At 35.5% G+C, this 14,357-nt stretch overlaps 1 protein-coding gene across 1 annotated transcript in view; it reads right to left on the bottom strand.

The window, feature by feature from the left end:
- Window positions 1–14,357, bottom strand: part of Cped1 (cadherin like and PC-esterase domain containing 1) — a 240,246-nt gene that overhangs the window by 186,949 nt on the left and 38,940 nt on the right. Inside the window, exon 4 of the mRNA XM_042696039.1 lies at window positions 1,336–1,442. Coding sequence (XP_042551973.1) covers window positions 1,336–1,442 — 107 coding nt within the window. The remainder of the gene's footprint in view (window positions 1–1,335; window positions 1,443–14,357) is intronic.

Raw genomic sequence — 14,357 nt, 5'->3', positions numbered from 1 at the left:
GCATGAGGAAGTGTAAAGAAATTTAGATATAGATTTGGAAGTTTCCAACTACAAATGTTGTTTAAAATTATTGTGTTAGGAAATATGGGCATTTAAGAATTGGGCAAACCCAAAAAATTGGGTTGGGAATGTGGCTCAAATGGTAGAATACTAACCTTGAGCAAAAGAAGCCAAGGGACAATGCCTTGAGTTCAAGCCCTAGGACTGGCAAAAATAATTTAAACTAAGATAAAGAAGGAAATGAGAATGATACTGTAGTAGAGCAATGGTCTAGCATACAAGATATTCTGGTTTTGTTTGTTCAGTACAAAACAAACACGCATTGATAAGGAATGGCCAAAGATGTACAGAAACTCAAATACATAGACCAAATCTCAAGGGAATAGAATTAGAGCAAGAAGGCTTTACCTAGTTTGATGTTGGGAAAATATTGAGTACTCAGGGTAGGCTACGCCAACTCCAAGTATAAACTTGAAAAGTAACTTGACTTTGGTACTTTCCTCACAAACTTGATATAAGTATCAAAACTACGTAAATTTTCTAGCTTAGTGACTAGAATTTTAGTCTTTGGGTAATTTTTCAGGTTAACTTTTCTAAAAGCACATACTCACGTCATATAGACACACATAAATACTAAAGGCCAAATTTAAAGTTAATAGGTTTGAAAAAGTAAGAATAATGATGGGGAAAAATTTAAAAAAAAAAACAACTTTGCTACTTTGAATGAATAGGAAGCTTAGGGTAAGCCACATTACATAGGCTACAGAAGCCGTAATAAATATATGGAGGCCCACTGAGTAAAACTACAGAAATGGCAGCAAATAACGTTGGGGAGTCTTATCTAGCAAAAAATGCTCATCTTTTTCTGGTAAAGTGCAGTCTATGGCTTTGACTCTTCGATGTTCCCTCTAAGTTTCCTGTGCTAAAGGCTTGATTGCCAGGCTGATGCACTATTGGGAAGTGGTGGAATACTTAGGAGGCAAAGCCTAGAAGGAAGGAGTTTGATCCCTGGAGGTGTCCTCTTGAAAAGGCTATTGATACACTGGCCCTTCCTGTTTGTTTCAAACCCTCTTTGCAATACTGTCCTGCTTTGTCACAGAGCCAAAGGCAGCAAAGTGATCATCATCTGAAATCTCTGAAACTATGAGTCAAAGTATTTCCTGCTTATAAGTTGGATTTTCCCCAGGTGTTTTGTTACAATGACAGAGAACAGATATGAACACTCATAACTAGTTGGAACTTTTTTCAAGGATGTAAAGATTTTTTATGGACTGAAAATTACCACCGTTAACATCATAGTGTTAATAAATCTGTGTATGTTTGGGGAGCCTTTACCTTCTGATGTGGAGCTAACTGGCACAGGTCCTCCTTGGATATGCAGGATTTTGCATCAGCTGTCCTAGAAGGCAGGCAAATGAGCACGTCCCAGGAGCCCAAATCCCCTAATAGGAAAAGAGTAATGGAAAACATTTTCTCCAAATACTTCAAAGACCCCATTTAATTCCTTAGAATAAAAATAGTAACTGGCCAAAATAATCCCAGATGACTATATTCTTGCACAGTATCTAAACATTTTCAAATTAACATTTGTGTGAATTGATAGGCTTATTTACTCTTACTCATTTAGATTTATTTAGGTGTAGTTATCAACAAACCTTACACATAATTGATGCTTTAAAAGTATTAGTTGACCGAATAATGAACCTCTGATAGGGAATGGATTCTTTCACTTATAGAGGAAACAAATATATCCAATTTTTAATTTTCCAAATGATATAAAAATGACCTCAATGTACTATGTGATTTTTTTTGTTTCTTTTGTTCTTTCCCCATGGTATAACCCCTGTTTTCACTGTATTTGATTCCAGTACCCAGCATCTTGTATGTAAATTTTTCTAATTTGGAGAGGGGAGGGAAAATAACAAAATGCTGAAACAAAGATTCAGGTTGACCCATTGTATCCATGAGATGTACAAGACACTATGTTGAAAACGTACTTTACAACTGGAGGTGGGGAAAGGAAGAATTTGGGGAGGTGCGGAAGGAAGGAGTGGGAGGGGAAAAACAAAGGAGGGGGTAACAATGCTCCATAGGAAATGTACTCATTACCTTACTCATGTAACTGTTATCCCTTTTTACGGTATCTTTACAATAAAAATATATATTAAAAAAAGAATCATTGTACTTACAAACTGGTTTGTTAAATGGTAAAACCTTTGTACAACCACTTAAAAATAAACTATAATTAAAGAGAAAAAAATTTTAAATATCCACATGGGGGAACATAGTAAAGGAATTAACACTGTTTGGAAAATTTTTTACCCTATAATATGGAGATTCAATTAGAAAACAATTGCTATATAAATTGTCTCTTTATTGATCAACTGAGTTAAATGCTTCTTCATGTAACTGAGTTAAATGTTCCTTCAAGTAACTGGGTTTCATTGTTCATCTCATACAATAGCTTCAGTGGCTCCTAAAAGCTTAGGAGATAATTAACTTCTCCATTCCCTTTCAGAAGAGTTTCCTATTGAAGAGGTACAATATTCTCTAGAATAAACTGATAAGGAAGAGCAATAAATGACAATGAGAAATAAAGTTTACTCTCCATCAACCAAGTAATTTTCCATTAGACAAGTCCTGTGGTGTTTGGTCTATGAGTTCTTTGGTATTTAATTGTATTGCTATTAGAAGTGAGAACTTTCAGAAAAAGGGATCCAGACAATTGAAGTCAAGCTCTTTTCGCAGACTTTTCTGCTTTTTGAGTCCCAAGATTCTGAGAGACCGCCCAACAGTTCCAAAGGGCAAGTAACGTGAGCACAAATGACTTGGGAAGAGTGAAATCTCATTTGTATAACAGCTATCCAGCTTTACACCAGGGAGATGGAGCCTGCACCAATCCTCCTAACTGAAGAAAACTTCCAACTAACTCCTATAGCTCATAGCAAATTCAGTATGATGATTCCAGTCCTTTATTTGCAGTGTGCAGCTGGCATTTTCAGCCCAAAGCTTTTGATATAGATCCAAATGAAAACACAAAGACTATTGTTATCCTATATGATTTCAAGCTCAGGAAATTCTAAAATCCTAAAAGAAACTTCCTGTCATAAGATTCCCACCTAAACATTTTAAGAAGATAAAGAAATGAAAAATGAGAAGGATTTTCAAATTAAGGACTGCATTGTCTGGGTCTTAAGAACAGAGCATATTTATATTCCTCTAAGCATGCTTCCCTCCCTGTGGAAGGCACACAGACACAGTTTCTAGAGTTGACATTAAGAAATGTATATTTAAGTCATAAATATTTAAATCCAAAAGACATGTTTCAATAATTCAAAGCATTCAATTTATGAAGAAACTGCAGTGAGCAGAACACTGAATTCTAAATATGAAAGAAAACAAAAAAAAAAGAAAAGAAAAAGGCAATTACTGCCAACAGCAATCCGAGGGGTATAACATATTATAGTGAATTTAGGGAAAGTTACAAAGCAAGCTACAGTTTCTTAGCAATTCTAAGAGTGACCCTTCATCTCTCAAGGGATCTCTTCATACACTTTTCCCCTAATTATGCTATTCTGGTCCAAATATGCTCACTGTTTTCGCTCAAAATATCACTGAATTCTACCTCAACTGCACATCTCTATTTGCTAGATAAACACTTAGTAAATTTTTTCACTTTCTGCATTTCTATCTCAGAATTCAGCTCCCTCCATCAATGCTTGTGCTTTCCTATAAAGAAAAAAATTTTTATGAGAAGTACAACATCCTCAAAATCAATTAAAGAAAGTAAAAAGCTATTTTGCTAATTAAAAACCAGGTAGAGAACAGAGCACATTCACTAAGTAAATCTACACCTAGCTGCAAGTCTTGGAGCACTTAAAACATAAGTTAAAACCTCAACAAACTTATAAACTAATATACAATGCAGGGGAGGGGGCACATTACAGTACCAGAAAGTATGAGCCATTAACACTCCTGTACCTAGGCCCTGCAGCAGAGACGCCCACAGGCAAGTCCAGCCCTCAGGTGGGAGGAATCTGATCTGCAAAATGTTTGTTTTGTTTGTGCTTTAATTCTAAATATCTTTCATAACGCATATGTCAGCGGAATTCACATAAAATCCAGATTTCGATTCATGTGGAAGCTCATTGGAGCAGAATTTGTGTTCTGAAAGGCATCAAACTCTGGAGCCAAACCTGAACGTGGTCTCCACCTGGTCTAAGGCTGTGTCAGCTTTGTCATCAGCAGCAGCAAGTCTCAGACAGGGTGCAAAATATGGGTTAATTTCCAGGACTGGTTAATGGGTAAATTAATATCCTTTGTCTTAGCTTTAAATTAATTAGAATTATTTATTAAATAAACCCATTTTCTTGAAATGGCTTCAAGCAAAATGATATTTGATCAATTGGCCATAGAGAGATGTCTGAACTCATCCTTTGATATATGGATGTGACACACTCTTCCATGAGTTCAAGGAAGTTCATTTCAACCCAGGTACATTTTAATAACCATTAAATTTGGCAAGACCTGAAGTGGGGTCTGTATAGTCTTCCTCCTCTCAAAGTATAAATAAAAAGGATATCTGGTCATCTTGTTTGTTCTATACCTTCTCAGGTTGGAATGCTAAAGTGGTTGAAGAGTCACTGCTATGTGGGCTGACCTCATATTTTCTTTTTTCCCCTTTTGGTCAATCACGGGGCTTGAACCTGGATGATGTCCCTGAGCTTTCTTTGCTCAAGGTTAGCATCCTGCCACCTTGAGCTCTACTTCCAGTTTTCTGGTGATTAATTGGAAATAAGAGTCTCATGAACTATCTGCCCAGGCTGGCTTCGAACCGAGAGCCTCACATCTCAGCCTGCTGAGTAGCTAACGTTACAGGCATGAGCCACCAGTGCTGGCCTTGACCTCATCTTTTTCTCTCTTTCTCCTTCCTAGTATCAGCTTGGACTCTTTCTACATTAGCCCACCTCAGGGATGCTCCAACCCATGATAAGTGGCCAAAGAGTCAACATTCTAGGCACAGTGGTAAATATTATTTTTTTGGTGTCTTTCTCGGTATCTTTCTTCTGCTTCTAGAAAATGAACACTGAGTTGATAAGAGCTGAGAAGTCAAAAGTGTGTTTGGGAACAAACAGGCACGGGAGACCAACTGGCCAAGTGGGTGGTAGCTCCTCAAGTTTTCCTAGCTTGTAAAAAGGAAAATTTCTATGTAATTTAGCCTTACTCTTTCAACATTAGATTAGGGAACCAAAGCCCTAATAACTAAAGAAGTAATAGGAGTAAGTATATCAAGAGCTAGTAATTCTTTTTTTTTTTAATTGTGAGAATACCATACAGAGGAGTTACAATTACATGGGCAAGATAAGGGGTAAATTTCTTATCAAGCATTGTAGCCTCCTCCTTTGTTTCCCCTTCCCATCCCTTACTCCCCCCACCCCCACCAAAGTTGTAAAGTTTGTTTTTCAACATAACGACTTGTACATCTCATTGTTGCAATGGGTCCACTTGTATCCCTAGTTAAACAATTTGTTTTTTTCCTTCCCCTTCACAAATTATACCAACATCAAATACAGTGAAAACAGGGGTTACACTGTGGGGAAGGGACATACAAAGCAACAAAGAAATCATCTCATAAATATGTTAGAAACAATTGCATGAAAGGAAAAAAAAAAAATTTAAATACTTATCTTGGGGTTCACTCCCCTAACATCAGCTTATCTGAACTTTTCTGCTTGTTTCAGACATATACTAATTATTGCAAATAAGGAAAACCATGGGACCTATGTTTTTTGGGCCTGGCTTACTTCACTTAGTATAATTTTTTCCAAGTCTTTCCATTTCCTAACAAATGGGGCAATGTCATTCTTTCTGATGGAGGCATAAAATTCCTTTGTGTATATATACCACATTTTCTTGATCCAGTCATCTACTGAGGGTCATCTAGTTGCTTCCATATCTTAGCTATGTTAAATAATGCTGCAATAAACATAGTTGTGCTGGTAGCTTTAGTATGGTCTTGTTTGTGATCATTTGGGTAAATGTCCCAAAGTGGGATTGCTGGGTCATAGGGGAGCTCTATGTGGAATCTTTTGAGGGACCTCCATACTGCTTTCCAAAGTGGTTGAACAAGTTTACACTCCCGCCAACAATGCAGTTGGGTTCCCTTCTGTCCACATCCCCTCCAGCATCTGTTGTTATTAGACTTCTTGATTATAGCCATTCTAACTGGGGTGAGGTGGTATCTCAATGCTGTTTTGATTTGCATTTCTTTTATGGCTAGAGAGGTTGAGCATTTCTTCATGTGTCTATTGGCCATCCTTCTTTCCTCTTCAGAGAAGTTTCTCTTTAAGTCTTTAGCCCACTTATATATTGGCCAGTTGTTTCTTTGAAGATTTGTTTTTGGGGATTTAATTTTTTAAGTTCCGGGTATATTTTAGATATGAGACCTTTGTCTGTTGTATGGCTAGTGAAGATCTTCTCCCAATCCATGGACTTTCTATTGATCTTAAGAGCTATGTCCTTTGCCATGCAGAAGCTCTGCAATTTCACACAATCCCATTTGTCCAACCTTTCTTTGATTGTTGTGTTTCTGGGTCTCTATTAAGAAAATTTCGGCCTGTGCCAAGGAGACCTAGGGTTTCTCCTATCCCATCCTGTAATGTTTTCAGAGTGTCTGCTTTGACTCCGAGGTCTTTGATCCATTTGGAGTTGATTCTGGTGCAGGGTGATATATAAGGATCTGAGCTAGTAATTCTTATGCATTTAAATGGTGCCAGGCATTGTTTAAAAGTTTTTGTGTTAAGACAAATGTTATACATAGTACTATACTGAATATTATTGCTCTATTTGTAGAGGTTCAAAAAAATGAATAATTTGGCCTCGGTCATCTGGTCAGTCATCCATCTAGTTAGTGGTGAGAAATAATTTCAGTACTAGGCTTAGAGGTCATGTTCTTGACATCATTATCCCCTCAATACACAGGGAGGCAAAAGAGAAATATAGTGATTGAAACCTTATAGCTGCTGATTTATGAAGTACTTCCAACCACTCTGTTGGGTAGAAATAATGATTAGATGTATACAAGTTGAAGAAACTAGGAGAGAATTCATCTAGCTTTCATCTTTTTTTCAGTTACTGTTCCTTTGGGAACTTGGAGGGAGGACAGAATGACTACAGCAGGTACATACAACTTGTGTAATTTTACACTGTCAGACAGCATTTCAATCATAATGTGACTCACGAAAGTAACTAAATCTTCATATGTAAAAGGAGCTATACTCAACTGCACATGCACTCAGAAATTATATCTAATTTGGTTTCCACCTCTATTTGAAACAAAAATCCCTAAAACTTCCTTAGATATTTTGTTTAGATGGTTAATATCATTTCTTTTCCCATCACAAAGAAGCCAAATCTCGATGATTAGACTAGCCCAGGTCTTTAATGAAAAGGTCACAGGGCATAGCTCTAGGAAACAGGTTGTATTCCATTCTCCATTTCAAAATTACAAAAATATGAATCTTCCCCAGGCTCCTCACCAAACACTAAAAAATGAAAGTCCTGATTCCACTAATCACCAGTAGAAGCATTTTCATAGTGCTTTTGTTCTGGGAAAGACAAAGACATCACAATTTCTGAAGGGGTGAGGATTCAGTTTAATTTTTTCCTTCAGCTATAATGTGACATTGACTAGAGGTATATCCTGTAAGTGTTCTCAGAAACTAGCTAACATTTTAGTGTTAAAAGTAAGAACTATTTCAAGTATTTATTTATTTATTTATTTATTTACTTATTTATTTAAATATCTGCCTTAAGAAGTCAAGCTGCCCTTAAAATATTTGTCTTCCATGGGCAAGTGTCCAGGAAAAGCAAACGATTATTTCCTGGCTCATAAAGGGCCTTCATCATTGATATGGTCTGCATGACCAGTAATTTAATACAGAGGAAACAGACGACTCTGAAATCCCAGCAGTCAAATTAGCATCACTGATAGAAATGTTGTTTATGCTCAAGGAACTTTGGCACACTAAACGAAAATCAAATATACTAAGTCTAGTTCTCCTTCATTTTTTTTCTCCACAGATTGTACTAGCACCTGAGAGATTATGAATTTCTTATCTAATTGTTTGTTATTTCTCTTTCCCTGTTTTTCATAGCAGCTCCCTGAGAGACTTTTCATTTATTGTTAGTCTTAGTATCCATGATAATGCCTGGAATTAAGAATATTGGCTAAATTATTTGTTAAATGTATAAATGAGTGAAAAGCTAAATGTAACAGACAAATAATTAGTTTATTTCCTGGGTTTGACCTCCATCCACTACATCCATGCCCATCCACACACACACATACAACACACACACACACACACACACACACACACACACACAGAGGCTAATCTAATTATTAATCATTCTGCATTAAAAATGGAAGTATACTGGGAAACACTAGTGTTTGCAAAAGAACATAACTATACATTTTGGTTCTTAGTAATCTAAGATATAAATGTATCTAAGGAAATACAGAAAAAATAAACAGAACCTTTCATTGTGTTTAAAAGAATTATAACTCTAAATGCTAATGTTAACTGATTTACATAAGAAGAAACCCTTCTATGAACTCTTACATTTTTTATTATAGAAGGACAAATTTATAATATATAGTTTGGAAAATAAACTTATCCAAGAATTTCTAAGATATTTTCAAAGTCAAATTTCATTTACTTATTCACTGTAGTACACTACCATATTCCATAATAATATAACTAGAATATCTTCTAATTTTTTCAAGGCGAAGTCTGTAAGATGTTTAATTTGCTTCTCTTGATGGGCCAACTCTTTTTAACATGCTAGGGATTGAATTCTGGGAGTTGTGCACATTAGACAAGTAGTCCTAACTGTACTTCATTCCTAGGCCCAAGATGTTTAATTTTGAATAATTCATAACACATCTTTATAATATATATTTCACATGTTCACTGTCCTATCTGTATTACCCTTCTTTTCACAATTAAACTATAAAAATTTTGCTAAGTAGCAAAATCTTACTTATAATGTATCCATCCTTTACCATAATATTACCTTCTTTTTGTTCTTTTTTTACTTTCTTTTTCTTTTGTCGGTTGTGAGGTTTGAACTCTGAGCTTGGGCATTATCACTACACTCTTCAGCTCAAGGCGAAAGCTCTACTACTTGAGCTACAGCACCACTTCTGGCTTTCTAGTGGTTTATTGGAGATAAGAGTCTCGGACTTTCCTGCCCACACTGGCCTTGATCTGTGATCTTTAGATCTCAGCCTCCTGAGTAGCTAGGATTACAGCTGTGAGTCACTGGCACCCGGCAGTATTACCTTCTTAAGCACATTTTTGACTTATTGGTTATAAACTAGTATACATGCTAGATTCCACCACAAGATAGCTTAGATATAAATTAGTCATTGTTAATATCCATATCTTGTCTTAAATCTCTCAGGTTAGCTAGAACAACATCTTATTCTGTATTCTTAATGTGGTTGATCTAGGAAGAATTTTGAGCTCCTGAAATTTTCAAAATTTTAATCTTCCGATGAATTCAAGAAACTACCATTATCTCTAAGTCTTGCAAAATAAAAGATTCTCCCTCTGAAGAAATTTGCCATTAATAAGAGCATAAAAAGACATAGATAAGTTATTTCTGTGAAATAAACTCCTTCAGAAGAGTTTAAGAAGCTGCATATAGTTCCTTCTGCAAGCTTTTTATTAGTGATTTTTAAGATTTTTATGTCATTTTTAAAAATTCTTCTTTGATAAACAAATTAAGTAAGAAAGTCATTACAAGGTATGAAAAAGTACCTCAAGAAAGACATAGAAATCCTGTAAAAAGATGAAACTTAAGGCAAATATAAAAAGTAAAGTAGAAAGCGTCATTAACAGAATAGATGATATAGAAGACAGAATTTCTGGGCTTTGGGACAAAGTAGATACAATAGAGACAAAGTGCTTATACAAACAGTCCAAGAATTATGAAAGGAGTTTGCAAGAACTTCAGAACTTAATTAAAAGACCAAATTTATGCCTGGTGGGTATTGAGGAAGGAGAAGGGCTAACAGCTAAAGACAATAAAAATTCATTTTATTGCATAATAGCAGAAAATCTTTTACAAAAGAGAAACTCACTTGTGCCCTGCTGAATCATGCATATCTGATTTCATTATCCTCTTTCCTGTCAAAAGAAAAAAAAGAAAGAATTCTTGCCCTTTTCCCATCGTCTTTATTACCAAAGGTAAAGCCATTTTCTTTTTCCTCAAACTAGAAAGCATAATGTCAGTTTTTTATTTGTACTTGCCTCTCATTTCCACAGCCCATTGTTTCTCAACCCCATCAATTCTAAATAAAAGTGGCTTACTTGTTTTCTGACCTTTCTAAATGCTATCACAATTTTTCCATCTTCAAATGTTCTCCTATTGTCCCCATTAGTACTTACATTTCATTCTCTAATAACTCAACCTCCCTACTGCCAGCAGTATCCACCTCACATATAGATCTTATGATGATCAGAATTAATATGCCCCTAATCTTGTTTTCTAGACTTCTTTCTAGACATAGCCCACAACACCCTTTCTTTCTTACACAGTTCTTTCTCTGCTACCACACCTACTTCTTGTTGGTACCTAAAACTACTAAGTTTAACATTCCTTTGTCTCTTTTATGAGGTTCATTCTGCCCAATGCACTTTTTTCCAGTATTTTCTTAAGAAAATATTTTTTTTTACATAAGTTTGCTTTCCTAAATCCCCAATTTCAGAATTGGCCAATTAATTTTCTATTCTTTTAAAATATTTTATTCTGGTTGCCTTTAAGATTGTATACATTGTAACTGATTTTACAGTTACACATGGACACTCGTACAAGACTGGTAAATGGGCTCACAGACTGATCAGCTGAAAGCTCAGTAGAAACAGGTAAGGTTAGGAACCCAACATCTACCTACAAATCAGCACTTATCAAAGATCTTCAGCTGGTTCAAGTGCTATGAAAATTAGAGAAACAATGCCATGTAATTCTTCCCAATAGTTAGCACATTTTGTATGTTCTTATTAGATAACTATGTTAAATAGAAGTTGATTGTTTAGTGTCATTTATACTTGGCTTGGATAGGTAGTTATCTTAATGCCTTCCTCCTAATTCTTGCTATGACATTGATGTTTTAAATTTGATTCTTTTATTAGCTCAATGCTTAACATGATTTTCTGACAGACAGTACTTAACTAAATTCCACAGAATAGAAAAGTAAGGCTTAGTGTGTAATTAGCATTGACACTTCATTTAACCAAATATTATTCCTTCTTCTTATTCTAAAAAAATTATTTTGCATGACTTCATGGAAATGCAATGAATAAAACTTAGACCTGGCCTAACATTGTATAATAATTCACTGGGGACTGTGAGCAATCTGAGAAAGAGGAGGGAGTCATTGATTTCTATCTGGTTCCAGGAATAATTCCATACTAAATCAGATCAGATAAGAATTAAGGCTGAAGAAAATATAATTCACTAACATAAGAGAAAGAATTAAATATTTCTTGATAGGTTAGTACTTAATCCCACAAGCATTTCAGGATTACTAACATCTTCTATGCATACACATTATTTCCAATAATCTTTGGAGATTTATTTAACCTATCATAATGTTCCTGTGAAATACTTATGACAGAAGTTTTATCTGCTATTTTCAAATCAAGCAATCTCAAGGTTGTTCAAGTCATTCTAAAAAATACATGTGAATCATATACCTCAGTAATAATAAAGATACCAATGTTTGGGAAAATGTTTGGTTGTGGGAGTGGGGGTGGTGGGGGGGAGGTGTGGAGTCATGGGGCTTAAACCTGGAGCCTGAGCAATATCCCTGAGCTCTTTTGCTCAAGGCTAGTGCTCTACCACTTTGATCCACAGCACCACTTCTGGTTTTCTGGTGCTTAATTGGAGATAAGAATCTTATGGAGGGCTGGGAAAGTGGCTCAGTGGTAGAGTACTTGCCTTGCATGTATGAGGCCCTGGGTTCAATTCCTCAGCACCACATAAGCAGAAAAAGCTGGAAGTGGTGCTGTGGCTCCAGTGGTAGAGCGCTAGCCTTGAGCTGAAGAGCTGAGGGACAGCACCCAAGCCCAGAGTTCAGGCCCCACGACTGGCAAAAAAAAAAAAAAAAGAAGAATCTTATGGATTTTCCTGCTTGGGCTGGCTTTGAACTGAAATCCTCAGATATCAGCCTCTTGAGTAACGAGTATTACAAGTATGAACCACCAGTGCCCAGCTGGGAAAATGATTTTAATATTTGCAAAGTATTTAGAACCACATCCTAACTAATATTTATAAGTCTTGCATTAGCATCTGTTTAAAGCAAAAGTAGATGAATAAGTAAAATTTTAGATTTAAGTGATGAAGTTTGAAGAAACAGAAAATAACACCTATATTTCTGGCTAACCTATTTCGAAGGCTTCTCATCAGAGAGATATAAGGGCAATCTGAAAAATACAGGCTCTCCTATTTCCTCCCACCCTTCTTCAATATATCTGCCTCCCTTGGGATGATGTATTAATTCAACATCCAGTCAGCTGTAAGGAAGAGAGAGAGGAAAAGACCTCAGTTAGAATGTGTCTACAATACCTACAACTAGGCCCAACTATTTTCTTTTATAGGCACAATGTTTGATTGGATGGCATTTTGGATGGAGGAATATATATTTTCAACCTAGCACTTGGGAGCCTAATGTCAATGTTTTAGATAAGGTAGGATATAGGCAAGTGGCAAACAGGGCTACCATCAAAGACAAGTTTTATCCACTTCACCATTCTTCTAAGTTAGGCTGTATTCGCAGAATCAAGGAGAATCTCCTGAGGCTTATAATTCTGTCATCTATGAGATGAAGCATATTGAGGCCAACAGAAAACTATGCCAGTTACTATTGAAGCAAATTGTTTCTACACGTCTAAAAAGTATTTTATCCCACGTAGATTAGCAGGACTTTTCTTAATCATAGTTTCATAACACTAATTTTCTAGTTTCCCACAGATGCTTTGAAACACAGTGTGTTTGTTTTCCCTCTATTTACTACTAAAAGTTTGTACAGTAATCTACTCTTGTCATCATTTAAAATCACTTTCTCTATTAAATCAACAGTGTTAATGAAGAAAGATATAGACTGACATTGATACTGGTTTCCTAAGAATAAAAGACTGTTGGCTTCAAAAAGTACAAGTATTCTAAGTTTTATAGATTTTCCAGATTGCTTTCTCAAAGAAAGAATATATTTCACATTTCCATAAGCAATATATGAGAATTTCTCTTTTCAGAATTCCATTAGCAATAAGAAATATGGTCAATTTGGATTTTGCCTGTGCTATGAATATAAAATGACATGCCACACTTTAAATTGTCTTTCCCTCTTTCTGAATTAGTATTTTTCATTCTTTGTTTTGATATTTTCCTATGAGTTGATTAATCATATACTTAGTATAAAAGTCTCCCTAATAAGCAGTTTTGTAAATAGTATTTATTATGATGAACTATTTCAATTGGTATACATAAGTGTGCACATATCTGTGTGCATATGTGTGTGAATCTGTGTGTGTTATATTTAGATGCACAGAAACATACACAATATCATTAACCATGTCACTTTTCAGTGGTGGAATTTTCAATTTCATTTTTGTATTTGCCAAAATTTGCCTGAATATTCTACTATAAACAAATGACATCATCGGGAAAGTAATTTTTCTAAATATGGAGCTTGAATGTCAATCCAGGAAATGAAAATTCAGACCGTACAGAAAATTAGATGTCATCTCACCCAATGTGTTTATTTCAAAGTATTTGGAAATATCAACCAAATATTATGGATGCTTAAGTATTTAACAAAGACTTTGATCATTATCAAATTCAAAACATCTCTGATGTAAGATAGAGTAGCTTAACAACACTCCAAGTGGTAAGGTCAGAAGATTCCTTTGCCTGGAACAGCATGTTATTACTAGGCTGTGTATAGTTATAAATTAGAGGTTTTAAGCACCACACAAGACCTTGCTGATAAAGTTTCATATGCTATTTCTCCAGAAGATGGACAAACATTGAATAAGAATCTTAGGGCAAACACCTCAATGGGAATGTAAACACTCTATTCTTGGGGCCTCGGCTCTCATGAAATTATGGATAACGGTGAAACGTGGCTGCCATCTTAGCATTCCCAGCATTCTTATTATGAAGAAAGAGTCAGTTTTCTAGAAGAATATCATGTGTTACATACTACAGCTGTGAATTTGGATTTTTATATCATGCTTATATAGAGCAAATGCTCTTATTCTTAAATAGCTTCATTTACATGAATGAGA

The sequence above is a fragment of the Dipodomys spectabilis genome, unplaced genomic scaffold, assembly GCF_019054845.1.
Source record: "Dipodomys spectabilis isolate Male_0828 unplaced genomic scaffold, ASM1905484v1 ptg000197l, whole genome shotgun sequence".
NCBI lineage: Eukaryota > Metazoa > Chordata > Mammalia > Rodentia > Heteromyidae > Dipodomys > Dipodomys spectabilis.
The sequence above is the reverse complement of the archived record's forward strand: the minus strand, read 5'-3'. Positions and strand labels throughout refer to the sequence as shown.